Source organism: Pogona vitticeps, chromosome 2 (genome assembly GCF_051106095.1).
Source record: "Pogona vitticeps strain Pit_001003342236 chromosome 2, PviZW2.1, whole genome shotgun sequence".
NCBI classification, from domain to species: domain Eukaryota; kingdom Metazoa; phylum Chordata; class Lepidosauria; order Squamata; family Agamidae; genus Pogona; species Pogona vitticeps.
The window spans coordinates 139,980,050-140,008,048 of NC_135784.1; the positions used below are offsets into that span (position 1 = coordinate 139,980,050).

A 27,999-nucleotide genomic window follows, 5' to 3' on the forward strand; every position below is an offset into this window, starting at 1 on the left:
GCAGTATTCTGATCCACACAAGAGATTCCAGGTTTGGAATACGATGCAGACTGCAAAAAGCAGCAGGGTATGTTTTTGCTAGCAGAAGAAGCAAATGATATATACTTTTTTCTTACTATTTTTGCCTCCTGTTGTTTTTTTCTTATCCAGACAAGCACCCAGCTAGCCTGCTCTATACGTACAATTCTTTTGTGAAGAACAGAAGAGGTATATTTATTTGTTAGCCAAGTCCTAATAAGTGAAGCAAAAACAGATAAATGATGGACAACAAATATATATTAACTTATTTATTAAGACAGCCATTCAATTAAAACTACTCTGTTCCTTTTAATAATCACTACAGACAAAGATAGCATGTTTTCATGCCATCCAGAGGAAATGGATGAGCAGTCAAACACCCCTAGAGCACATTTAAGTGCAAAAGCAAAAGGGTTTGCGGGACTGAATGCAGTAAACGGCTACTGTACATCACACAAAGACAGCAGTAAGATCAATCTGTCAAAAGGTTGTATTAAATGTAGGTACCTAAGGGACATCTGTTATGTAAACAATAAGACATGATTGATGTTACCGGGAAACCTGAATAAATTAAGGAAGTTAAAGACCTGCTGTGGAATACAGATTTCTAGAGCCAAATTAACACAGTGGTTAAGTATTACTTGTTGCCCATTTCTAGATACATTGCAGCTGGTAAAATGCCTTGCCCTGTTTGGCCCTAGTGTCACCATATATACCTTAACATCACAGAACTGGAGACATTGGCACTTACACACACACAATTACTCAATACTGAATCGGTGTGATACAGAACGGACCAAGTCTAGCCAGCCAAGCTAAGAATCAGTCTTCATTGTCTGCTGATGCTACAATTCAGACGTGGGCTATGATGAGGGCGTGCACTGACTTAACAGGAAAAGATCCGAGTTTGGGGAGCAGACTGATTTTGTTTCACTATGAAACAGGCTTTCTTAGTAAGTGCAGCCCACTCCACACCGCTGTGACAGTTGAACTCTGAAGAAAACATCTCAGGGCAGGTTTATGCAAGAGGAAGCACCAATTCTGCAGTACAGTGACATTAGGAAATCTCCTCCCCCAAGAAACCAAGGCACCAATACATTGGTTTGTCATTTGTAGCATGGAACAGCTAAATAACCTTTTTTACTGTCCTTCAACCTTGTATCAAAAGCCAATTTTGCCTCCTACGCTGCTATTGTCTTTTATAACACAAGTTTTAACACAGCCAGAAGGCTAAAACAGGTATACAGTTCCTTAATCAAGTCCACCTCGGAGATAGTCCTCTGTCAGCCTCACTCAGTTTGAGGAGCTCCACTGCATATTCTGACAAGCAGACAAGACCTTCCGGGAAGCAGTGATCTCCAGCTGGTTATTCCCCCTCAGTAGGTTCTCTTTGTTCTCTGTTGTTGCCGGTTGTGGTCGTTTCTTGAAGTAGCAGACGCGGCACACAGAATGGTATTTGTCGGCCCCTCCTATTACTTCTACCTGGTCAGACAAGAGAAGGGCTCCAAGTTACTTTCTAGGTCACCTGCCTCCCATTTATAGCAGTGACGTCTGCGCTACGTCAGGAAGAGAAACACTTTTAAGAAGCAAAGGTGAACACTGGCATCTTACCTCCTTCTCTGCTCCCAACCTCTTGGTGTAAGAGGCCTCACGATAGCACTCCATGCAGACCGCATTTAGTTTCACCACACTCTCCGCCAAGGGGACCAGTTGCAAGATGTTCCCAAAGGCCTGCAACAGAACAAGCAGAGGTATCACCGAGTTACGTTCAGACACAAAGCAGCTGAAGATCCAACCCAGCATTTAGAAATGCTTACCTTCCTCTGAAAGGTCCCATCAAGGGCAGCCACGATGACCGTCTTCCCCGCATTGGCCATGGCCTCACAAAACTCAACGACGTCGGGAAACTAGATGGAAAAAGAGGTGGAATAAAGCTGCTGTTCTGCCAGAAAATGAGTCATCCTGACCCACAGAACAGCCTGGCCAAATCTGCCCACTTCCCTGGTGTGCTGGACTGACCACCCTTCCCAAGTCAATGCAAGGGAGAAATACCGTGCGAGTTCCTAACAATTTCCATAGTTGCACTAAAACTTGTTTCAGCAAGCCCCACTAACTGGCTTGTGTGTTAAGATGTGTCCTTGCAGTGTGGGGGGTGAGTGAGCCAGTTTAGGTCAGGGCTGGTGTTTAACATATGCCCAATGGCTATAAGAACCACCTCCCAGGCTGTTCTTGTCCTTCTGAAGCACCCATTGCTGTCAATTTTGTTGCATGCCACAGTTAAACAAACATTTTCTCTGTAAATAAAGGTATGTATGCAGAGAGCAAGCACCTTGACAGAAATGTATCCCCAGAAGCACTAAGAAAGCACCATTATTCCAAATGCAGATTTGAAAAGCTGAAAGTGTTTCCTCACAACTTCCAGCTGTGGCCGGGAAGATACAGGGACAAGAAACAAGTCTCTGGACTCCACTAAAGTTACAGCCACCTGTTTTAATGTGTTTACACTAAAAAAATTGTGGGTTCAAAATGTCACTTTCCTTGTTCAGGATCAGACCTCCCTCCAATTCTACTTCCTATTAAACTCTTTATGAAATTACCTGCCGTACAGCCTCATCTGTTTGCAGTTCTACATAATGTTTAAGGAATGGCTGTGCGCACCACAGGCAATAGCTTTATGAATTAAAAACCCCTAAGACAGCCATTCTGTGAAAACATTTGTGAACCATCTCAGTACCCCCACATGTGCCTTTACTCAGAATGCTACTATTTTACCATCACACCCTGAGGAGTATCACCCACATGACAACACTTCTTCTGAGAAAAGACACAAAGGTATCTGATGCAATTTCCAGCCTTCCAGCGGAAAACTTCCAAACTGGTGCTTCCTAAGGTCAGTTCCTTTACTAAGCTGTCTCAGCCGATCCCTGTTCTCTCAAATTCTACTTCTAAAGTTTTTTCTGCAAACAGGTATCTTCTGTTGGTACAGGGGGGAAAAACCTGAAATATTAATACTTTGCTATTAATAAGAATAATGATAGAAGGCCGAGCTAAGTTATTGTAAAGTCTTAGATTGTCCAAGTCCATTCATGTCCTTATCATTCTAAAAATAGGATAGTTCTTCTAGGCATTAATTTCATTACCTTATCTCATGAAGCTCATTACTAACGTTTCTTTGCAAACAGGGGCTTCATTCATTCTTACTAAACACGAGACTATACTAGGATATGAGGACTTAAGAGGGGAAGCTGTCCTTTACATCCCTAAACTTGTTACCTCCTTCAACTTCTTTCTTCTTAAACACGTTAGGGGTACAGAAGGGAAACATTAGAGGATAGAGAAATTGAGACGATTGCAGCGCCTCCTGGCATGGAGGATGGGAGGCATCCCCACCTTCAGGAGGCTTGCAAGGTTTCCCCACAAGACTGGGTTTAGTATGAAAACTAATCAAATTCACCCAAAGATTCTAACTTGGTGGGTTTTGTGGAAGTAATTGGAATACATGCTCTGATGGTCCACAGGGAGTATTCTAAGCTTCCTCTATTCCTGTGAATCTGGATTTTTTTAAAAAAGCCATTTGGACACCTATGCACAGCTGCCATTGTGCATCTAAGGGAGTGAAGGGGAGAAGTGTGAAAGGGAAGAGACAGAGTGGGCCAAAGAAGTATGTAGGTCCTGTCGTGACAGATACAGTGGGCTCCTGTGCTATATAAAAAAAATAAGCACACGTTTGGTTGTTTTCTAGTATTCCTAAGGTCCACTAATGTGGTTTTTGAATTTATAAATCAAGACTATAATCCTTTTTATTTCTTAATAGATAAGACACAGCTCCCCATCTAGATTATGTATTACCTAATGCCCCTTTGTGCTTAGAAAAATATCAAAACCAAGGTCTTATCAACTTAGGTTCCTTTCCAAGAATGCCAACACCCACACTGTGGCCCACATAAGAAATACCTTCCACCTATCTGTGTGAACTGCTCAACAGCTCAGTGGCTTAGAAGTTGGGAGTTCGATTCCCCCACGGTGCCTCCTTGACAGGGACTGGACTCGATGATCCAGAGGGTTCCTTCCAGCTCTGCAGTTGCTAAGATCACAATATTATGAAGCAGCAAGAGCTCATTCCTCCTCTCTATCCCATGAAATGTGCCTCTTAATCTTTTATCAATACATTGGCCCCTGGAATGTTTCAACCAAGTAGGAACATCCTCCCCTCTAAGAGAGTCAGGGAACCTTTTTGGAGAACCTGTGCCCTACAGATATGCATGTTAAGACAGCTCATACTAGCGACGTAGTTCAAATATTTCCGTTAAATATGCCCTGCTTACCTCCTCCATGTTAAATAATTTTCTTTGCAACATGAAAGAGAACTTGCAGTGCGACCCTATTCATGTCATCTCAGCGATAAATCCCGCTGAGCTCTGCAGGCCTTACTTCAGACAAGTAGTTGCAGAATCATACCCTGAGCCCCTGTAACAGCTTGAAAGAAAACTAGCAGTGCTTAACTAATCTGCTTTGGGTGAACAGAGACGTTGCAAAAGAACTTACAAACTGGCCTTCATCAATGCCAATTACAGCAGAACTGAGCGCCTCCTGATGCACATCCTTGAGGCAACAAGCCAACACTGCCTCCATGGTATTCCTATGCAGACAAAGAAATACATTATTCATGAAATCACAATTGCTAGCATTATCAACCAACTCCATTGCAAAAAGCTGTTTTTCAGTGTGAGTGCCTGGCAAATGCTCCCAAATCTGGATGTCATTTACATAAGAAGGATCTTTAAAATACTGTTTAAATCACAAAAAGGATAAGAAATAGCAGAATGCTACAGTGTAGACTATAGAGATGGAGAATTTTAAGTTCTCCAGGAATTCCCCCGATCCTTTACCACTCCTTGTGCAGGCTAGCACGCATGGAAGTTAACAGTCCAGCAACCGCTGGAGTGGGTTGTCTCCCTCGAAATGTCTGTGTGTATACACAGTCAAGGTTTGTAATAACTTTTTGGCTAAAACCATGTTGCTTAACACAGTAAATTGCACTAGAGCAGGCCCACTGGATCAATGGGGGATTTAGTGGGTCAGTTCCTCCCTAAGTTGCATTCGTTCAAATAGGCTTAATATGCTAAAGTAACAGCTAGAGTAGGCTCATTTGAATCAATGGGATTTAGGGAGGAGTTGACTCACCAAATCACCACTGACTCAATAGGGCTACTCTAGTGCAATTTACTATGCTAAGCAACATGATTCTGGCCTTTCTAGAAAAATGCATTTTAAAACATTTGAATTTACTGAAATGCTCAGACTCTGCCACCGTACTGTAAAATATATCTCACATCATTATCCATCAGTAGCCATATAGTAAAATGACCTATACTGTACTATACAAATATATTAAGTGGCCTATAACAAACAAAGTCACATAACTGCATGATGCAATCAAAAATGTACACATGTACTGCACCTGCAGTTGTTTCCCGAGCAAGCAGGAAATGGTGTTAAAAAGTTGGCTGTGTAAGGTGCCTTTCCTTTTCACTACCTTTAGAATGTCTTTAATAATTTACCTGTCATGTGTGGAGACTCCGTTGACGCAATAGCGTGTGTCTTTGGCATACTTGATCAGCAGACATTTGTACTGTGCAATTTGGAACCGACGAACCCGGCGCAGGAGTTCAGTGCTGCAAAACAAAAATGGAAGTTCTCCAGTGGGAATTAAATGCAGAAGAGGCCAGCGAGGTGCCAGGAGGTCATGCAGCTGTTAATTAAAGCCCTCAGCCATCATTTGAAAGAAAGTGTACAAGACAGGCTGCCTTGGTTACCTCTGCGTAACGTAACAACAGTGTTATTAACTTGGGAAAAAGCCCACACATAAGCCTACATAGGAACCCAAAATTTCATTAGGGACTTAGATGCAGGACATTGGCTGTTCTTCAACAGATAGAAAGCAGCACTACAGAGGATTATAAAAACAACAATCATTTTTTCCCTATTACAAAATCCACTCCTGACCCTACCAGAAAGAAAGCTCATGGCCAGGGCCTATTTTACAGAACAGAGACAGGAAATATGTAGTTCCTCCAGATAATGTTGGACAATAACTCACACCATCCCTTCCCTCACCATTGTTACAGTGGACCCATCACAAGCTAAATCTAAACTATGAGACATCCCTATGCTTGCACATGCGTAACCCATCTCCTACACTTGGAAGAAGAGGAAACAGCACAACAGTGGAGATGCAGGCAGGAGCGCTCACCTAGCTGAAGGCCACAACACAACACATAAACCAGCTTTCTCAAACCTGGTGCCATTTCCTTATTCTGGGTGCCGATTCCATCATCTCTAATGGTCAGGAATGCTGGAGTTGTAGTCCAAAACATGTAGAGAGGACCAGGTTGGGGAAGGCTATACATGCCAGCCCCTTTTAGAGCGCTTGTAGCGTCCATGTGACATATACTCCCAGGATAAAGAACAACGGTGCCCTAGCCTACGCTAAGATCCAGATGACCAATGAAAGTATACAGTGGGGTCTTGACTTGAGAACTTAATCCGTATTGGAAGGTGGTTCTCAAGTCAAAAGTCTGAAAGTCAAGTCTCCATTGACCTACAGTGCATTGAAAACCGATTAATCCCGTAACAGGCCATTTTTGTTCCATTTTGTTTTTTTCCTGGTCTGTAAGTCAAATCTCAGTCTGCAAGTCAAACCTAAATTTTGTGGCCAGAGAAGTCTGTAACTCAAAAAGTCTGTAAGTCAAGCCATCTGTAAGTCAAGGGTCCACTGTATACCATTCCGCTTTGCCCTGTCATGCCTCCCCACCCGATAAGGATACTGTACCTTTTTCCAGAGAACATGGGTCCAAAGATGACCTAGAGTGGGAGAGAAAGTCCATTACCCTATGAAATAAACGAACAATGCAAGCTGATTGATTGGCCTTATTTTGGAAATAGGATGAGGGGCTCATCCAACCCTGCAAAGTGTATATTCTTACACTCCTACAGTTTTAAGATCCATATAGGGGATCAAAAGGCCTTTTCTGCCAGGGAGCCGGGCTGACATTGTTTCCATCCACCACCACCCCCAGCCATATAAACCGGGCTCCCTGTCTTCCCCTTCTGTTCCAGCACCCCCACAGCCAAGGGCTTCGGGAAAAACATGGCCAGGAGCCCAAACCTTCCTGTTTTCCCGTTCCAGCCTAAAATACTCTTGAGCTCTACACTCCCTTTCCAACCTTTAAAATCCCTCGGATTTTAAAGGTTGCACCTCCTGTTCCCTTCCCTTACGTGCCTGGATTTGGCCGCGGGCCTTGAGGGGCGATCCTGGCTGCACTCCGGGCATCATCAAGCAGTTCATGGCTCCGCTTCCTTCTTCGTCGGACAGAAGAAAAAACAAAAAACCACTTTTAAATCTCTCGCCCCGCGCGCGCCTTTTTCCGCCCCTCCTTTTATACCTATCTAGAAAAAAATGTCCAATCAGAACGGCTCGCGCGGCTGAACGGACAATCAGAAGAATTTCTGTCACACCACAGCCAATCACAGACAAGGCGGGAAAAACTGTCTTGAAATATTTTGGCAATCTCCTCCCCGAAAGGCTTGTTAGTTCAGCCTGAGGGGGGGAGGAGAGTAGGAGTGCGGAGAGCTGCTGCGAGTGCCCCCTTTTGGTTGTTTGGAGAACCTCTTTTGCCTTGGCGTTCAACACCGCCAGCTTTTAATGGCAGGAGAGAATTGTCCTGGAGGGTAGCCAAGTTAAGTGGGTATTATAGGATTGCAGCCTCAAACAATCCGTGGCTGCAATTAATTCCTGGATAATGCTTGCTGCTGTTGATTTTTTTAAAAAAACCTTTCACTATGATGTTTTATGTTTTTTTTTAAAAAAACCTCTTGGATATCTAGGTCTGTGAATTCGATTCCCCCACTGTGTCTCCTTGACAGGGGCTGGACTTGACGATCCATAGGATCTCTTTCAGCTCTGCAGTACTAAGGTTGAGGTTCTTTGCAAAAATAACTGAACAGGCAATTTAACAGAATGTGTGTTTTCACCTTCTTTTAGAAACTTAGGGCAGTTAATACACACACAAAAAAATGGGCAGTAACATCTTTCCCCTCACTTTATATCCAGACTGAGATTTTAAACTACAGTACTTCTGAACAACTTTCCAGGAAACCTTCAAAACCAAGCAACCCTATGAATGAGTCAGCTGTTATGTAATTTCTTTATACTGTACAAGAGGAAGCATATGATTTTTTTTTTAAGAATGATGATTTGTAAAGTATGCAGGTGCAAAGACATTCAAGACTTTCTACATCAGGACTGACACTTCGAATTGTATGCAGGATAGACAGACTCTAGAAAGTATGGGTGTAATAGTGTTTCTGAGTCCTTAGTTCTTTCTTAAGTTAGGATGGACTATCTCCTGAAAGCAGCTGGAGAACAACGTTCTGAAATCTTTTCCACATAAACCCCATCACATGCAGAAGATGGGCATGGCTAAAATTTGTTCAAGCTGACTGGTACAGCCAAAATGTATTGAATCACACTGCCTTCATGTTAAAGCACTCAGATATGTTTAACTTTTGAGTTACAGCACCAGAGACATACACTTTGATTTTCTCCTCGGATAACATTTGCATCTGCAAAATCTGTTCCAGAATGCTAAGGAACAGTTTTGAGTACTAGGAAGACTCATAGGATGAGGAGAAAAAAGTGACTCAGCACCCCATTGGTTTTGATCTTTTTCACATACACACACTCTATCCTCTCCAGATACAGGAAGCAAGCAATACCCTGGAATTGCTTTGTACCAAGGTAGTTCAGTCCTGTTTAGATATGATTAGTTGCAGAGAACAGGTGTGAATAGGTTCATCTTCGGCAGGAGGCGAACCTTGAGCTTGCGCGGGAAGGAGAGTCGGAGGCGGCTCTGAACGTTTAACATGAGTCTTTTTATTGTTTAACAAATTCAACTCAACAGTTTCAAAGGGGTCCAATAAACTCAATCTGAGTAAAATCCTTCAACTGCGTACTTTTACATCTGGCGTCCTCAACTCACTTCTCAAAGAGAGGCCAGTCCAAATCATTCCTGATCAGTCATTGGTCTCAGGGGGGTGCTCCTCACGGCACAAACTGTCCCACAGCATGGGTGTCTCACCCAGTCCCCCTCGCGTTGTGGATGGAGTAAAGAGGGACTGGGACGGATCACCCTCCATCCCCCACGCTGGTTGCGAGGGTATACCACTACTGTCCATTCCAGCAGTTCTAGATCACCCTCCTTTGTATGTAAATCCCTTGGGTCTGGCAACAAACCTCCTCCAATCTACAGATTTGGAAAGTCTTTCATCAGACCCGTAGCACCTGCTTGCCCCAAAACTAGCTCCATCTGTACTCCTCAACTCTTTCTTTCTGGCTGTCCTCCGTCCGTTAGAATTCTGAAACTTTGCGCGTTCTCTTCCTCCTTTATAACCTCCTCCCAGATAATCAAGTCCAGCTCCTCCCCCCCTTCGTCAGCCAGACACACTTCTAATGACTCTTTACATTCCACCACCTCCTGTCCTATTTCCACAAGTATTCCCTCTATGCAGCCATGGTTTTCCTCAGAGGTCTGTTCAGTAGAGGACGGCACACTAGCCTTCTCTCCTTCACAACAGGTATTAATATTCCGTATTCATAGAATTGAAATTGTTGGCATGGGAAGAGGGTAACTTGGGTGCAAGAACTCTACCCAAAGAAAATCTGACCCACACACACTTTTCCAGGTCTGTGTACAGTAGAATCCCCTTTAAAAGAATCCAAACGCAACAGACACATGCAGGGTAGTATTAAAATCCATTTTTATTTGGCCAGTGAGTCCCATTCTTGTTAGCATCATGGATGCTCAAAACTATTCCCAGTTCTGCTGAACCGCAAATTCCCCCTCCCATAGCACTCCTTGGCTCTCAATTACCCCCATGAAAGAACAAAAACCACGATTGAGAGTCCCTTTTGTTGTTGTTGTTGCATTCTGGCAGGCTGTTTTCCAAACAGCTCTGTGTGTAACCGGGAAAATCCTTCCACAAAGCAATGTGTAGTGTGTCATGATGGTTGTTGTGGGTTTTTCGGGTTCTTTGGCTGTGTTCTAAAGGTTGTTCTTCCTGATGTTTCGCCAGTCTCTGTGGCCGGCATCTTCAGAGGACTGGAGTAGGAACTCTGTCCATGCTCTGTTGCTGTTTGTTGGACAGTTAACAAGCTGGACATGAAATTCTATTTCAAAATACTGAAATACTGGACACCACTATCAATCATTATGTTAGACTGCACAGGGAAGCCACTGAAATCCATAAACATCAACAGAACTTCAACAAAAAGGAAGAAGGCAAAAAACTAAACAGGACCTGGCTCCCAATACAGTGGTGCCTCGCATTACGACGTTAATTCGTTCCAGCGAAATCGCTGTAGAACAAAAACGTCGTAATGCGAAATTAAAAAGCCCCTAGAAACGCATTAAAACCCGATTAATGTGTTCCTATGAGCTTGAAACTCACCGTCCAGCGAAGATCCTCCATAGCGCAGCCATTTTCGCTGCCTGTGCAGCGAGGAATCTGTCCCAGAAAACAGCAGGGAGCCATTTTGTTTACCCAGCGGCCATTTTGAAACCACCGATCAGCTGTTTTAAAATTGTCGTTTTGCGAGAATCGTTTCCCGAAGCAGGGAACCGATCATCGCAAAGCAAAAAAAACCCATTCAGACCATCGTTTTGCGATCGCAATTGCGATCGCAAAAAGATCGTCGTAATGCGGTTTCGTCATTAAACCGGGTGCCCGTCTTGCGAGGCACCACTGTATTGAAAAATACAGCCTGTAAAAGGTCAACGAACTCTACCCAGCCACAAGGACCAGGGATCATTGTACAAAAAAGACCAGCTAGCGACACCCATCAATCACAGTAACAAATAATCTCTCCCCCTTATCACAACAAAAAACACACTGATCATCCTATCTCCTGAAAAAAGACAAAAGCTGTTCCCACAGCTATAAATACTCAACTGTCCAACAAACAGCAACAGAGCATGGGCAGAGTTCCTACTTCAGTATCAACGATGGTATTTTTTGGTTTGGAACAGTAGCACTATTTTTTGTATCTGGTTAGATTTGTTTGTGGTTTTGACTGAAATTAGGTCCTTTAGTAAGGGAGGAGTCTTCAAGAGGAAGTTTAGATGTCTTGCTACTTGGTTCTTGGTTAGACCAGTTTATTTCTTTTCCTTTATAGAAGCAGACCGTTAAGCAAATTTTCCAGGATTGCAAAGAAAGAGCAAATGTTTTAAAATCCTCCCGTTTTTCTTAGGCTTCCATCTAATTACTGCCCAGTCTGTTGAAAGTTGGGAGAGATTGTTGTTGAGGATGCCTTGCTCTTGATCCTCGTCACTTCTGGTATTTTTCTAAACAGGTCTGCACTTTTATCTACAGTTGTTAGGCTCTCCCTTCCATCAAAGATCTTCCCTAGATAGGAGACTTTTTCCAAAAATATAGATAAGATCTTTAACAGCTTTCAGGATAAAGTCTATAGTTCTTTCCATAGTTCTGTTGATCAGTTTTAATATATAGTATCAGTTGGTTCAATCCCTACCTTGGGTTCCTCCTGCATTGTCTTTAGTCCTTCTTGTGAGTTTACCTCCTCATTAAACTGCCCTGTCTCTATATCAAACAAGGTTGCTGCTTGTCGTTCTCTCCCTTTTGATTATCTTCGTTATCACTTTCCACCAGAGGAGAGAAAGAGGTGGGTATGGCAGTGGGGAGTATAAATTCAGGCTCTGCAGTAAAAAAAGTCCATTATCCTGGTTTGTTTTGAAGCAGGAAAGGAAAACAGATATTCTTTATCAGCATCATGGATAAAGATGGAATAACCTTCCCCCTGACATTCGCGCGGCTCCCTCACTGGGTACTTTTAAAAAACAACTAAAAACTTTGATGTACCGGCAGGCTTTCCCGTTTATTAATTCCTGATCACCCTTCCTTCTTCCTCCTTAGTTTTCTCTCATCTTGTTGTAATTTTTCCTTTGTATGATTTATTTAACCGTATTGTTGCTGTTTATTGTTGTAAGCCGCCTAGAGTAATCTTGGTTGATTAGATAGGCGGGATATAAATAAAATAAATAAAAATAAATAAATGGAGGCGTTTCCCAATACCCATCTCCTTGAGAAGGAATGCTCTAGTAATAACTCACCACCTCCTGCAGATTTTGTCCCGGCCTTCACTGCCACCGTGACCGGCTAACTATAAAAACTCAGACTGATTTAAAATTTTTTTATGGCTCAGCCCTTCCAAATATTTATAACTGTTAAAACTATTTTACATAGGGAGCGGAGCGCAATACAGACTCTACCTCCTCCCTCACCGGGACCATTACATTAAAAAAAATACCCTGAATTATAATTGCTTGATTATAACGTGGCTCGAACATAGCAGAAAAGCAGGACATTTAGAAATGATGTATGTTAGCTGGGCTAAGTAGAGGGAAGGAAAGAAATACTGTATGTGGTAAGAGGGCTGTGAATCAGACCAGAGAAGAAGACACACTGGACAGGAAATGTTTTGTGCCATAGTGCACATTGTAGTATCATAGAATTATTGTGCTATGGGATTGAGTTATCTTATGTACTTGCAGGAAATGGGACAGCAAATGAGAGAGGAAACAAGCACCTTTCAGACAACAGAACACCTTGAAAAACACTCCTCAGCACAAAGAGAGACATGGCTCTGAACTCCATTTTACCCTGCTTGCAAGTAGGCTTTCTTCCCAACAGAATTCCTCAGCACAAAGAGAGACATGGGTCCACATTTTAACCAGACAGATTCAGAACACACACACACACCCAGAGACACACACAGCAAGGAAAGATTCCAGCAAGCATGCAGCCATTTTAAAACTCTAAAATCTACCCAGCAAGACCCATCAGAGCTCAGAACCCCCCCACCTAGCCCTACCCCCCACCAACGAGCTGCAAAAAACCCTGTACAGTAAAGTAAAAACATACTGTAGTGTACTCACCCAGAACAGGCAGTCTCTCTGATTAAAAAAAGAATGTTAAAAATAAAAAATCCAAAAATCCAAAAAATTTTAAAAAGCCAAAAAAATTAGAATATTGTACTGTACTGTCCTGTCTGTACAGCACAGTACCAGTACCAGACAATCTAAAGACTGCCTCTCTATCCACTCTGTAAATGCTGGGAAGAGCGAGGAAGCAGAAAACCACCCTCTTCGCTGGCCAACGGTTAACTGAAAGTTCAAATTTCGCTCTTTCCCCACCTCCTTCAGCGTTTTTTTTTTGTTTGTAACTTGAACCACAGGTTCGTAAGTAGGGCCCACTGTTTTTCTATGGATCGGGTTCGTAACTCAGGCAATGTTCGTAAGTAGGGCCTGTTGTTTTCTATGAGATTGGTTTGTAACTTGAAACGTTCGTAACTAGGGCCGTTCGTAAGTAGAGGGCCCACTTCTGCACCAACAGATGTTATATAACCTTTGGAAGGTAATCAGGCGGTATCATTGTAGTACAGTAATGTCATTTAGTTACTGATTTACCATTACACAGCTAGAGCAGACTTAAGGCCTGCCCAGATGGGAGAATTTGAAGTGTCTAATTCAAGCTTTAAAAGTTCTTACCTGCAGTGTGGTCTATTTTAACTCTCACTTGAACAATTTTTCTTTTCACTCTGGAGAAATTTATTAACCTGTGAGAAGGGTCCACATGAGTCTTGCTGGTTTACTTGTGAGAAAGGTTTAACTGGCTTACTCATGAATAAGGAGGCAGTGGTGGCGTGAGGGGATAATGTTGGGGTGAAGGTTGGGCAGATGGAAAGGAGATAACCCCCTTTCCCCACCTTTATCCTTGGCTGGGTCTCTGCTTGAGCCTTTTTTTTCTTGGTACCTTCATCATTTCCTAACATTATTGTCTTTCCCGGTGAGTCTTCTCACCAGTACCGTAACTTCAGCCTTCTTTTACTGCAGTTCATATAGCTTCTTTGACTGTTGAGCTGGGTTTCAACACCAGTGATGCAAAGGTATCTACAAAAAAATAAGGGAAACTCCCCTTTTGGACAAGCTTAGAACCTTTTCATGTAAAGGCAGAAAGATTTTGTTTCTCTGAAAAAGTATTTTGGGAAGAGGGGATTGTGTGTGTGTGTTTAGTCGTTTAGTCGTGTCCGACTCTTCGTGACCCCATGGACCAGAGCACGCCAGGCCCTCCTGTCTTCTACTGCCTCCCGGAGTTGTGTCAGGTTCATGTTGGTTGCTTCGCAGACACTGTCCAGCCATCTCATCCTCGGTCGTCCCCTTCTCCTCTTGCCATCACACCTTCCTAACATCAAGGTTTTTTCCAAGGACTCTTTTCTTCTCATGAGATGGCCAAAGTACTGGAGCCTCAGCTTCAGGATCTGTCCTTCCAGTGAGCACTCAGGGTTGATTTCCTTTAGAACTGATAGGTTTGTTCTCCTTGCAGTCCAGGGGATTCTCAAGAGCCTCCTCCAGCACCACAATTCAAAGGCATCAATTCTTCGGCGGTCAGCTTTCTTTATGGTCCAGCTCTCACTTCCATACATCACGACAGGAAAAACCATAGCTTTGACTATTCGGACTTTTGTTGGCAAGGTGATGTCTCTGCTTTTCAAGATGCTGTCAAGATTTGTCATCGCTTTCCTCCCAAGAAGAAGGCGTCTTTTAATTTCAGGGCTGCTGTCTCCATCTGCAGTGATCATGGAGCCCAGGAAGATAAAATTTGACACTGCCTCCATATCTTCCCCTTCTATTTCCCAGGAGGTGATGGGACCAGTGGCCATGATCTTCGTTTTTTTGATGTTGAGTTTCAGACCGTTTTTTGCACTCTCCTCTTTCACTCTCATTACAAGGTTCTTTAATTCCTCCTCACTTTCTGCCATCAGAGTGGTATCATCTGCATATCGGAGGTTGTTGATATTTCTTCCGGCAATCTTAATTCCGGCTTGGGTTTCTTCCAGTCCAGCCTTCCGCATGATGTATTCTGCATATAAGTTAAATAAGCTGGGGGACAATATACAGCCTTGCCGTACTCCTTTCCCAATTTTGAACCACTCAGTTGTTCCATGACCAGTTCTAACTGTTGCTTCCTGTCCCGCATATAGGTTTCTCAGGAGACAGATAAAGTGGTCAGGCACTCCCATTTCTTTAAGAACTTGCCATAGTTTGCTGTGGTCCACACAGTCAAAGGCTTTCGCATAGTCAATGAAGCAGAAGTAGATATTTTTCTGGAACTCTCTGGCTTTCTCCATAATCCAGCGCAAGTTAGCAATTTGGTCTCGAGTTCCTCTGCCTCTTTGGAATCCAGCTTGTACTTCTGGGAGTTCTCGGTCCACATATTGCTGAAGCCTACCTTGCAGGATTTTGAGCATAACCTTGCTAGCGTGTGAAATGAGTGCAATTGTACGGTAGTTGGAGCATTCTTTGGCACTGCCTTTCTTTGGGATTGGGATGTAGACTGATCTTTTCCAATCCTCTGGCCACTGTTGAGTTTTCCAAACTTGCTGGCATATTGAATGTAGCACCTTAACAGCATCATCTTTCAAGATTTTAAATAGTTCAACTGGAATGCCATCACCTCCACTGGCCTTGTTGTTAGCCAGGCTTTCTAAGGCCCACTTGACTTCACTCTCCAGGATGTCTGGCTCAAGGTCAGCAACTACATTGTCTGCGTTGTCCGGGATATCCAAATCTTTCCGATATAATTCCTCTGTGTATTCTTGCCACCTCTTCTTGACGTCTTCTGCTTCTGTTAGGTCCCTCCCATTTTTGTCTTTTATCATGTTCATCTTTGCGCAAAATGTTCCTCTAATATCTCCAATTTTCCTGAACAGATCTCTGGTCTTTCCTTTTCTGTTATCTTCCTCTATTTCTTTGCATTGTTCATTTAAGAAGGCCCTCTTGTCTCTCCTTGCTATTCTTTGGAAGTCTGCATTCAATTTTCTGTAGCTTTCCCTATCTCCCTTGCATTTTGCTTCCCTTCTCCTCTCTGCTATATCTAAGGCCTCGTTGGACAGCCACTTTGCTTTCTTGCATTTCCTTTTCTTTGGGATGGTTTTCGTTGCTGCCTCCTGGACAATGTTACGAGCCTCTATCCAAAGTTCTTCAGGCACTCTGTCCACCAAATCTAGTTCCTTAAATCTGTTCTTTACTTCCACTGTGTATTCATAAGGGATTTGGTTTAGATTATACCTGAGTGGCCCAGTGGTTTTTCCTACTCTCTTCAGTCTAAGCTTGAATTTTGCTATGAGAAGCTGGTGATCAGAACCGCAGTCAGCTCCAGGTCTTGTTTTTGCTGACTGTATAGAGCTTCTCCATCTTTGGCTGCAGAGAATATAATCAATCTGATTTCGATATTGCCCATCTGGTGATTTCCATGTATAGAGTCGCCTCTTGTGTTGTTGGAAAAGAGTGTTTGTGATGACCAGCTTATTCTCTTGACAAAACTCTATTAGCCTTTGTCCTGCTTCGTTCTGAACTCCAAGGCCAAACTTCCCTGTTGTTCCTTTTATCTCTTGGCTCCCTGCTTTAGCATTCCAGTCCCCTAGAATGAGAAGAACATCTTTCTTTGGTGTCAGTTCTAGAAGGTGTTGTAAATCTTCATAGAATTGGTCAATTTTAGCCTCTTCAGCATTGGTTGTTGCTGCATAAACTTGGATTATTGTGATGTTGAATGGTCTGCCTTGGATTCGTATTGACATCATTCTATCATTTTTGAGATTGTATCCCATTACAGCTTTTCCCACTCTTTTGTTGACTATGAGGGCTACTCCATTCCTTCTACGGGATTCTTGCCCACAGTAGTAGATATGATAATCATCTGAGCTGAATTCGCCCATTCCTGTCCATTTTAGTTCACTGATGCCCAGGATGTCAATGTTTATTCTTGCCATCTCCTGTTTGACCACCTCCAGCTTCCCAAGGTTCATAGATCTTACATTCCAGGTTCCTATGCAGTATTTTTCTTTGCAGCATTGGACTTTCCTTTCACTTCCAGGCACGTCCACAGCTGAGCGTCCTTTCGGCTTTGGCCCAACCACTTCATTAGCTCTGGAGCTACTTGTACTTGTCCTCCGCTCTTCCTCAGTAGCATGTTGGACGCCTTCCGACCTGAGGGGCCCATCTTCCAGCGTCATATCTTTTAGCCTTTTGTTTCTGATCATGGGGCGTTCTTGGCAAAGATACTGGAGTGGCTTGCCATTTCCTACTCCAGGTGGATTGCGTTTAGTCGGAACTCTCCACTATGTCCTGTCCGTCTTGGGTGTCCCTGCACGGCATAGCCCATAGCTTCTCTGAGTTACTCAAGCCCCTTCGCCACGACAAGGCAGCAATCCATGAAGGAGAAGAGGGGATTACTGGCCACAGAAAAAGCTTGCCCTGAATTTGTTATCATATTTCAGGTTGTATCTTGTAGCAGGAGGATATCAGGTTATCTAAATGTAATCATGTGTGCCCTAAAGTAAATACTGAAAGACTCTGCCCTTTACTAAAGTCCCAGTCTAGGTTTGTTTATTAAAAGGGATCATAGTTACTTTTAGCAGAAGTTGTTGACTCCCCTCAGCACTAGGACACAAGCCAAGGGAGAACATCTGATCCCTTCTGGAGATTGTTCTCAGAAGCTGAATTTGGTCACATGAGTTTTATAACTCTAGTTGTGCTGCAGCCCAAACTGGAGAAAATATAGCGTAGGCAACATCTGAGCCAGTGACATGGGAAAGTGGCAGAAAATGACAAAGGAGGTAAACTACTGTATTGTAAAGGAGAGATCATTACAGTATGTGTGAGATTGTCAAGGCATTTATTCCCATTGGGTGGGGGAAGGATTGTGATGTGGCAGCCACAAAGCAGATTTCAACTTTTCTTTTGGAAAAGACAGCAAGAGAGTTTATTTAAGAAGTTGTGCCCTTTCAGCTGCCACAAAAGCAACATATTGTCTTCTTAAAGACTAAAAAGTGCACCACTTTCCTAGGTGAGAACTTTTGTTTGTCAGATTTTTAGAAATGTTACCTGAGATGTCTGAATGTCATGTACACAAAGGAGAAATGGGAATCATGCTGAGCTGTGGTGTTTAGAAGGGTGACTGTAGTAATGAGGAATACAGAGATCTGCCTAAACCAATCAGCTGATACTAGCAAGGCATAAGAACATTCATGTGCTCGTATAGTAATCTGGTGCATACCCGCTGCTGGCTTTTGTTCAGTTTGTCTCACGTGAAGTAGTTATGAAGACTGGGATATAGTTATTCTTTTAATTTATATTTAATTGTATTTATGAATTTATATCTGAAAGTCTTCATGCTTATTTCTTAAGTCTCCTAAATATGACATCACTTCTTGACCTCCTGACTAAGACTGAGTATAGTGTTAGGATATATGCCTGGATATATGCAATGAGTATATGACAAAGTAGCAATTGCAAAATAGGTGTTATATTATATAAAGAAAATATTTCACTCTTTGTATTTTGAAGAAAAAATAGTTGTGAAGACTTTAAAAACATACCTTCATATATAACTATCGTGTAACAGAAATTCTGGCAACTCACAAATATTTATGACATAAAAAATAATAATTTAAAAATACTATTTAAAGCAATGAAATCTAAACTGAAAGGCCCTGTCTAAAATTATGAGTTAGTTCAGAGCTCTACGGAGTAGAAATATCTCCACAATTACACACAAGATGAAAGCAAGCACAGCTAGCATCCTGAATGATATGAAAGGGGGACATATTGTAAGATGCCGTGGCTACCAAGGGAAGAGGGCACATAAAGCTACATCATAAAAAGGAAAGCCAATTGTTATCCTTTACAGAATGATGGGAGGGGGCATTGCTCATTTCATTTTTCAGACATTTTTGATGCTGAACAAGTTGTTTTTCACAATCCTTTGTAGAAGCCATGCCTGTACTGTATTATTTTTGTAGTGAAAAAAATAGCTATCAGTTAAATAACTAACACTTGGTCTCAAAATAGGCTTGGCTGTGATGCTCCTCACTTCCCAGTAACATACATGTCTTCATATCTGTCTTTTGCATTGCTTCTCTTCATCTGCTTAACATGCTATTCCCTTCTTTCCTACTAAGGATTAGTTGTATCTGAATCATGAATCTGCCAGTATTTTTCAGTCTGCATTTTCTCTGCATTTTTCTTCTTCTGAGCAAAAAAAGTCAGTGCAGCTTTGTTTCCTGGTCCTGTGTTTTCTCTCTTGACAGGAGCTGGAGACGCAGTACTCTCCTAGCAGGTGGTCTCCACGGCTTGATAAAGATGCTGTGATTCAGGCTCATGTACAAATGTTAACTGGAGGTAAAGTGCCCAAGGGCAGCCCAAGGCCCAGCCATAATTAGGGTGGGAATGGGCAGAAAGGGAAACATGTGTGAGCTGCTAGCTGACTTCATATTATAGACCATCTGGAGGCTTCCAGTGGCTGTGAAGAAAACAGGACCATATGCTCCAGCCCAGGGCCTGCGTCTACGTCACCTTTGACGCCTATGCCCACCACGGAGTCCCAATAGTCAAAACAGGGAGCCTGAGCCATGGAGACCCAGCACTTCTGCAGGAGTAGCACCCAGATTGAGGCCCTGGTAGCCATGTCAGCCCTGGGGACTTGTTGACAACTCTAGGTGAGAGGAGGGAAATAATTTTCCTATGGTGAATGGTGGCTATAAAATCTGCCTTGCCACCAGTAGAGAGGGGGAGGAGACCCATGGAAGGCTGGTTGCCAAGCCAAAGCAACCAGAGTGGATACCAGAGACTCCTGGGGAAGAAGAGGACCCTGGGGAAGGCACTTGAGGGAATGTCCAGGAGGAGTGGGCCAGGTGCTACTGGGCAGGCTTCCCACAAGAGCCAGAAACCCTGTCAAATGGGACTACATTTATAAGGAGGATCCTTGGATAGGGGTTCTGGTTCACATCGGATCCCCAAGGGAGAGGAGGGAAAGTATCGAAATCCCAAACCTCTCCCTCACACGTTACACTGGGGGGGGGGAGAGGAGGAGGGAGCCAGTGGTGAGGTGGAGGGAGCCTACATCAAGACAGAGCTGACGCTGGTAGAGGAAGCCAAATTGCAAGCATCAGAGTCAGAGAGACAGGTAGAGGAGACCAGGAAGCAGGGGCTGACCAGGCTTCCTGGGGAGAGGGTCTTATGTGCCCTCTTTGCAGTCATATTAGCCCTCACTCATAGGAGCAGCCCAACGTTGGAGGAGCCCCATTGCCAGGCCCTAAGAGACTGGAGTGACTAAGAGTCCACTGACAGGAATTGGGCTCTTCTATAAGCCCCTCCCGGTGAAGGGAACCAGGGGCTGGAACAGGAAGAAGTCACACTGTGTTTCTGTAAATAGAACTAAGACCGAAGACTCTCAATCAGTTCTGATTCCCCCCTCCCTCCAAGTTACAATAAACCCTATTAAATTACAAACTTCGTGTCCTGGAACAACGAATGGAAGAGAGACATCTGGCCAAGCTAGATAGGGCTGCCCTGGCTCACACCAACATTCTGGCATAGAACACTGGAGCTGGTGGCTTGGCCCTCCTCCAAGAATATAGGCATGACTTCAGTTGTTAAGGAACAGCACCTAACCCTGGTTTACCTGAAGGGGTTAATTATGCACCAGGTTTCAAAGAGATATGGTAAATGCACTTGTGCTTTATAACATTAAAGTAAGTTGGTGGCCTGTAGACATTCTAAACAGTGGATGATGTAAGATGGCCTCTGCTGCCCCTTTCATGACACACAGTCCCTATTGCAATCAAATAAAGAGTTTATTAAAATTTGGGTGAATAGCAATAACCAACGGGGTTATACTACAATGCTCCCAAACAGGGAATCCCTTACCTATCATTCTCTCTAAGGTGAAAGAGAAAGCCACTGTCCTTGGTTCTCCCACCTTGGGGTGGGAGGATGGATCTCTTTTTTCTCCAGGAGGTTGAGTACACTGCAGAGGTAGGCCAGGCAGGGCATGCTGAAGTAGGGATGATGTATGCTCATTGTCAGTTGGCCTCGCACCTTGTTCTAGGACCTCTGCTTTTCCATACCGGAAGGCCTCGGGTGGTGTTGAGGACAGTGGTGAATGAGGTCACTGTGGCTGATCTCTTCAGGTGGAGGTTGCCTTGGCCGGGTGCTGGCTGTACTCAGGACATCAAGGTCATTTGCCTGGAGACCTCGACTGGATAGTGGGGTAGATTTCTGGGGTCGACCTCAGGCAAGGACCCACTAGCTTCTGGTCCCAGTTTCCCACATTTGCAATGCCTCCAATGACAATGCTCTCGCTCCCCCCAGTAGGAAGGTTGTTGTCTATGCTGGGCCCATCATACCCAGTTGGCTCTTCTGGTGGCACCATAAGCTCCACTCAGTTGCCAGTCACATCCACACACCACCTCCACACCTTTGCAACTTTGCTCCTTTAGTTTTTCTGGTTCCTCTGCCTGACAGGCCTCCCAGTCCCCCATTTCAGATGTGTCCTCCCAGAGTTCTGCCTTTCCCCCTCCTGACTCATCCTCTCCCCTCAGGGGTGTCAAAGCCTCCTCCTCCTACCTCCGCAGCTCAGGATGACAAGTGTTCTCTGTTGTGATTTCTGCCTCCTCTGCATATCCGCAATCCATGGGCAAGCTACAGGTGGGAAAGTCCACTGGAGTTGGTGTCAATCTCAAGGGCCCACCCTGAGTTGGACCAGCCTTGGGAGCATGATCCTCGCTAGCCCCACAGAGAGCATGAAGGAAGCCCACAAATGTGACAGGAGTGCACCTACCCAAAATGGAATGTCGTCCCACCCCTACCACAATAACAGAGAATCTCACTGGGAGATATGTTAGAAAGAAGGGCCTAACAAATTAGTGAGGAGCCTTTTTCCCTTGGGTAATACAGTATAGTAAGAAAAAAAAGTGTATATTGATTTTCCAGCAGATGAACAGGATACAGTGCAGTTGTGAATGTAGGAAGGGACCAGAATTTGGAAACTCTTGAGAGGGTGGGGGTGAGGGTGAGGAAGGCTAGATAGATATGGCCAAAGAAGATGCTAAGTCCACCTCTTTAGCCCTTCCTTTGCTCTGCAGGAACCCGCGATGCTCAGGCTGCTACACAGACACTGTTGAATGTGCCCTATGGGATGGATGAGGGGGAGAAGCTTGATGTGTATCTTCCTACAGTGCACACTGAAAGTAAGTAGAGGGGGTGCAGTAGAACAGCCATTCTGAACTTTTGTTTTGTTTTTGCCACGGCCATACACACAATGTGAAAGAAGTATAGGCTGAATCAGAATTGTATAAGTTGCGTTACGAACCTTGTAAGATGGTGTGTGCAGAATTGTTTCCAGTCTGTGCCCCCCTTCAAATGTGCCAGGGCCTCTAAGGGGGCTATATGCCCCCCCCATTGAGAATGGCTGCACGAGATGGGAAGATGGAAAGAGACAGAAGCCAGGAATCTGATTATGAATTAAAGTTGGGTGGGAGGAATGGAGAGGGGAATCGATGTCTTGTGGGGAAATTAATGGAAGGCGATGGCCTTTTCTGCCTGGTTACCCATTGTGTCCCTTTTCAGCCTTTCCTCTGGTCCTCTATATTCATGGTGGCTACTGGCAATTCCTGAGGTGAGTTAGTTATGCTGATGGTTATCTGTGGTCTGATGTGCCGAATATAGGACCTCCTAAATCCAAAAGAACCATTTGGGACTAGCATTCTCCCTAGTCTGGGTGGAGCTATTGACTCTGATTTGAGTGTAACCAGCTATCCTTTACCTTCCTTCTCCCCATCTGTAGCAAAGACGTTTCGGGCTTTGCTGCATTGCCCCTAGTGAGCCATGGCATTGCCTTGGCTGCAGTTGGCTACAATGTGGCTCCAAAAGGTAGGTGACTGTGGACGTAGTTTTTCTTCTCCCCCCCCCCCCCCAGCGCACTTTCCATTAACACCTCACGCCTATCATCACTTGGATATTGTGCTTTCTACCCAGGGCGAATAGAAGAAATGGTCAGGCAGGTTCGACATAGCGTTGCCTTTGCCGTTCAACAGTACACAGGGATCAGGTAGGAGGCACAGATATGCTGGGAGGTGCTGGGAAGTGGGCTTGCATTGCAGCTTTGGGAAAGGGAGAGCCTCTCACAACCTGTCCAAGTCCACAGCTGTGACCCCTTAGCCACCTGGCTGTTCTTTCCACCACACTCACTTTAGCCTCCCACTTGCTCATGGCAACAATATCTTGTTTGCATGTAGTGGGATTTATCTGCTTGGACACTCAGCAGGGGCTCACCTGGCAGCCATGGTGCTCTCTACGGATTGGGCAGAATTTGGTGTTGTGCCAAACATCAAAGGTATGGTCTGGGAGATTTTTCCACCTCAAATTGTTTGCATGCTGTTTTTCTCCATTTGCTTGTCCTGCTTTGCAGTTCACCAGAATGGCAGGTCTCACTAAAGATGTTCGTGGGTTTATGTTTTTCCTTTCCAGGAGCCTTTTTGGTGAGTGGCATCTATGACCTGGAGCCCCTCCTACATACCCCTGAAAATGATGTCTTGCACATGAGCCGGTGAGAACTACATTTTAAAATATAAACACAGGGGGCTGCAAAACTGCAGTAGGTCTCTTAGAACCATCCCTTTCCTAAGGTTGGAGTATGATTATATAGGGAAATAGATCACAAGCTGGATCATTTCGTGGATGTCCGGTGAGATCTATTCCCTGGCAGTCATGCTATATACTGCACTGCAGCCCAGCCCAAATCCATACCTAAGCTAGATCCTTTTGGTTCCAGTTGTAGGGCTACTCCTTTTTAGGGTCAGTCTGGAGCAATTCCCTAACAGATGGAAGGGTTGCTTTAAGGGAGGTTGCTCCCTGCAAAGTGACTTTTTCCAGTGCAACCAGGCACATGCCTTCCCAGCTGCCCAAATGCATCCTTACTTTCAGGGCCTTATGTTTTTAACAACAGATAATCAAGTAGGACTGCTGCTCCTGTGTGGCCCAGCATCATGCACTTGTGTCCTCTCACATGATTTCCTTTTCAGCTCAGACTTGCAGATGATGCTGAGCTCCACCACTCTGTCATCTCTGCGCTGGCCTCTTCTCTCTCAGTGATGTCTGTTTCCTCCAGGGAAGTGGCTGAACAGAACAGCCCCTTGCGCCGTGTGTCTAAGCTGGAGGGCAGAAGAGCTTGCCAGATACTCATTGGCATAGCGCAACATGACTCGCCAGAGTTTCGCAGACAGTCCCAGGAGTATTTTGAGGTGCGTGGGTTACTGAAGTCAGTTTGACATGTAGGGATTCCATGGCCAGAAGGACACAATGGTAAAGGACCCTTCCAGCTACCGTTCGACCTGGCTAACCAAACAAAAGAGAGGTTACATACCTGTAACTCCGGTTCTTAAAGTGATTGTCTGTGAATTTACACTAATGGGTTTTAGTGTGCTTGTGCAGAGAACCTCAGAATTTCTAGATCAGCAGTCCACAACCTTTTTGGGACCGTGGACTGTTTGAGGGGTGGGGGCTCCATGCGTGGGGGCACCCCCACACTTGCGGACGGCCTATCGCACTTGCGGAGGGGTGTCTCCATGGCCCAGTTCCAGGAAACCCACGGACCGACACCAGGCTACGGACTGGGGGTTGGGGACCCCTGTTCTGGAGCTTTCAACGCATGGTGTTAGGACCTCCCTCACATCGCCCTTGGCTCCGCCCCCAACACCGAGTGCCTCAGTTTCTTTTTTGCTGCAGCTGCAGCACCACCTTGGCTTTGAAGCTTCTGTTTCCTCTTGGAAATTATACTTTCCTTGATCTCTCAAAAATTACTTACTTGGATTTTCCATCATAGGACCTTCCCCTGTGACTAAAAAATAACACCAAATATCGATAGCTAAAAAAATTACTAACAGTTCCCCCCCCTTTTTTTTCCATCGGGCCTACTCTCTTCTTTTATGGCCTCCTCAGGCCCCTTTCAGAGGTGTGAACCCTGCCCAAATAAGATTACACTCTCTGACAGGCATTCACAGTCTCTTTTCTGCTTGGACGAGGCACATCAACCATCCTTGTGCCAGGCCTGCAAAAATCTAGCCAAACTGGCTCTCAAGCTCAGACTTGCGATCTTTTCTCTGGGAGAATTCCCTTCAACCATCTCTGGATGCCACCATGGAAACTTCCGAAACAAACATAAATATAACTATTAGCCTGCTTATAACAAAGGCTCTTTCTTCCTTGTGTTGGTCTCAAATACAGCCCCGAGAGCAATGGTGTCTTCATGCTGATAAGTGCATTTGAATTTGTGTACTTCTGGACATAACAGCATGTGTATTCATAGATATACAAATGTGAATCACATCAAAAGGAATCACCATGGATGGTGTGAGCATCACTGCACTCCATCTCTATGTATGTCTGCACGTGCTATGTATATAGATGTACACACTAATACAGTACTAGGAAGAGTTGAAGACAGCAAGACAAGAGGAAAACTGAATGTGAGAGGGACTGACTAAATAAAGGCACAGTCTTTAACGTGGAACACATGAGCCAGGCTATTAATGACAAAATATTTTAGAAGTCATTAATTCATAGGATTGCCGTAAGTTGGAGGGGACTTGGTGGCACATAACACATATCTCCATTTGGGCACAGCAGCTTTGTATATAGTAGGTACACATATGTAGAGATTGATCATGAATGTCCTTCATTCGTAGCCTTTTATCTAAAAGGCTATGAATACATACATATCAACGTAGAATCTTTCTGCAGGATAAGGAAGGACTTAAAATTTCCTCCATTTCATTAGTACTTCTATCTCCCATTGTACAGTATAACGACAAGAAAACAGTGACTCTTTTGCATCTGCTGGTGAACCTCGGGAGTTCAGCAAAAAGCAACAGGGACCTTTTAAACCGAGACTGCCCACTGCTCTTAGGGCAAAGGCACTGGCAACCGCATAGTGAGAACAGATTTGTTAACATTCCTGTTGCTTCCCCATAGGCTCTACGTGCAGCTGGCTGGAGTGCCTCCTTGCTGGACATTGGAGACACAGATCACTTTGATATTATTGAAAAGCTGTCCCAGGAGAACTATCTCCTCACACAGGTAGATGCGTCATTTCACTGGCAAATGTACTGTGGTGAAATAATAATTGCTACTCTGTGCGTGAGGGTCACAGAGAGACAGAAATCTTGTGCTAGGAGCAAGGTGTCAGGTAAAACATGAGTACCCTGACTCTGGAGAATGTGTGTGTGGAGTGTCACTGAAAATATTCAATACTACCTCATAGCAAGTGTGGCTTTTATGTATATTTTTTAGATCAAATGACTGAATTAATAGGTTTCAAATGTGCAAACCTAGTTTGTCAAATCAGTAATGGGATGGGCAATGACAACACCTATTCACAGACTCCGAGGAATCACTCTCCCCCCCCATCCCCCGGGTGTGATTCCATGTCATAGTGGAGCATGATATGAAAGTATTCCTATAATGTGGTTTTTTCTCTACCCAGTGTTGCCCTTTCCCTGTAGGGTGCTAACTAGAAAGGAAGGCCCCATTGTAGAGATAGGCACAACACCACTGAAATTCAAACAACAAAAACTTAAGAATTTGAACAAAATATTGGATGCGATGTAAAATGGCTGTTTTTGTACGTTGCGACAAGACGGTGGGACCTGTAGCTCTTCCATCCATAGTTTGTTTACTGTGGCATTCAGGCTTTTCTGTCATTTGACAAGCCAGTTCAATGAATGAAGAACCAATGCTGGTTTATATTCTCTGGTTTGCAAGGTTGAAGACGTTCCTGATTGTTAACTTTGGACATCACAGTAAACAAAGCACAGGCGGAAGTCTTGCAATGGGAGAAACTGGGCAACGTGGGCTTCAGAATTCTGCCATACCTTGATATTTGAATGTGCCCATCAAATAAGCCCAATTCTTATTCAGTCTTCTCCAGAACACATTCACCAAATGAATGAAGGCTGCTTTGCAGTGGAGCTCATCCGTTATGCAAAATAGCCAGCCTCATTGAATAGTCTGAATATATGCCTATCTCTTGATGTTCCAGGTCATTCTGAATATGATATCAATATGAACATGAAGCTGAGCAGGTTGGAAGGAGATGGAGCTCTCGTCCTGATATCCCCGTCTGCAGCTATAAGGCATGTCCTCCACTGACCACACCTGACCTCTTTCAGTTGAGGTCTTTTTATTTCAAACTGGGATTGGACTCCCCTCCACTCTCCTTTTTCTGATGCAACTGGTCTCTCTTTCGATGAGACAAGCCTGTCCAGACAGACAGACTTCTGAAATGTATGCCACCTGATGGCTTTTGGAGGGGATTGCAAAGGGCCTTTTTCCTATGATTGACTGGCACAGAGATAGCTCCTGCCTGATCCTACAGCAGTCTCCTTCCTTAACAACTATTTGAGATCTGAAAACATTAAATAAAACTACAGTGTAAACTGCAATTGCATTGTGGTTGTAAATCACTTTTCCCAGGAAGTGGTGTGGAAATGAAACTGTGAACACAGGCAAGCCATAATTGCTACGTAAGTCACCACATTTTGGTCCACTTAATGTCCAGCTGAAGGTGGGTTTTTCTAGTTAAAATAATACTTGAATATAAGTTGTTACACTTGAAGTCAGAAGGACTTGTTTTTCTGACTACAGTTCCTAGAATCCCCCAGAGATGGGACATATCCGAAAAGAACCTTTCACATATTAGTATTAGTCCACTGGGATTGGCATTAGGCGCTGTACTACGGGGCATTATCAAATGTTAGAGAAATGAAGCTCTCTTCCTTCCCAGCACAGTGCAAGGTGATTCTGAAGCAGCGACTGTGCATAGAAGAAGCAAGGCTGAGCTACGGTACGGTAAGATTAAATCAGAGGTGAGAAACGTGTTCCCCTCCAAGAGGTTGTTGGATTCCATGTCCCATTAGCCCCAACTAGCATGGCCAATCCTAGGGGATAATGATGGGAGCTGCAGTCCAGCAACAGCAATAGAACCTCTGGTCTCCTGTCCCAGGGTTAG

General features: G+C 44.2%; 2 protein-coding genes across 2 annotated transcripts; one reads left to right on the forward strand and one right to left on the reverse strand.

The window, feature by feature from the left end:
* Positions 1-274: 274 nt before the first annotated feature.
* Positions 275-9,217, reverse strand: TK1 (thymidine kinase 1). Its single transcript, XM_020814094.3, has 7 exons — positions 7,301-9,217; positions 6,851-6,882; positions 5,580-5,693; positions 4,564-4,657; positions 1,836-1,925; positions 1,630-1,749; positions 275-1,500 (listed from the first exon to the last, which is right to left on the reverse strand). The coding sequence occupies exons 1-7, from the start codon at positions 7,364-7,366 to the stop codon at positions 1,312-1,314; spliced, it is 705 nt and encodes a 234-aa protein (XP_020669753.3). The 5' UTR covers positions 7,367-9,217; the 3' UTR covers positions 275-1,311.
* An 8,355-nt stretch (positions 9,218-17,572) lies between these two features.
* AFMID (arylformamidase) lies at positions 17,573-27,992 on the forward strand. Its single transcript, XM_020814070.3, has 12 exons — positions 17,573-17,770; positions 19,244-19,334; positions 22,079-22,183; positions 22,563-22,611; positions 22,780-22,865; positions 22,971-23,043; positions 23,231-23,328; positions 23,463-23,541; positions 24,103-24,235; positions 25,965-26,069; positions 27,031-27,124; positions 27,775-27,992. Exons 1-11 carry the CDS (start codon positions 17,741-17,743, stop codon positions 27,055-27,057), a joined length of 876 nt encoding a protein of 291 aa, XP_020669729.3. The 5' UTR covers positions 17,573-17,740; the 3' UTR covers positions 27,058-27,124; positions 27,775-27,992.
* The last annotated feature ends 7 nt before the right edge of the window (positions 27,993-27,999 follow it).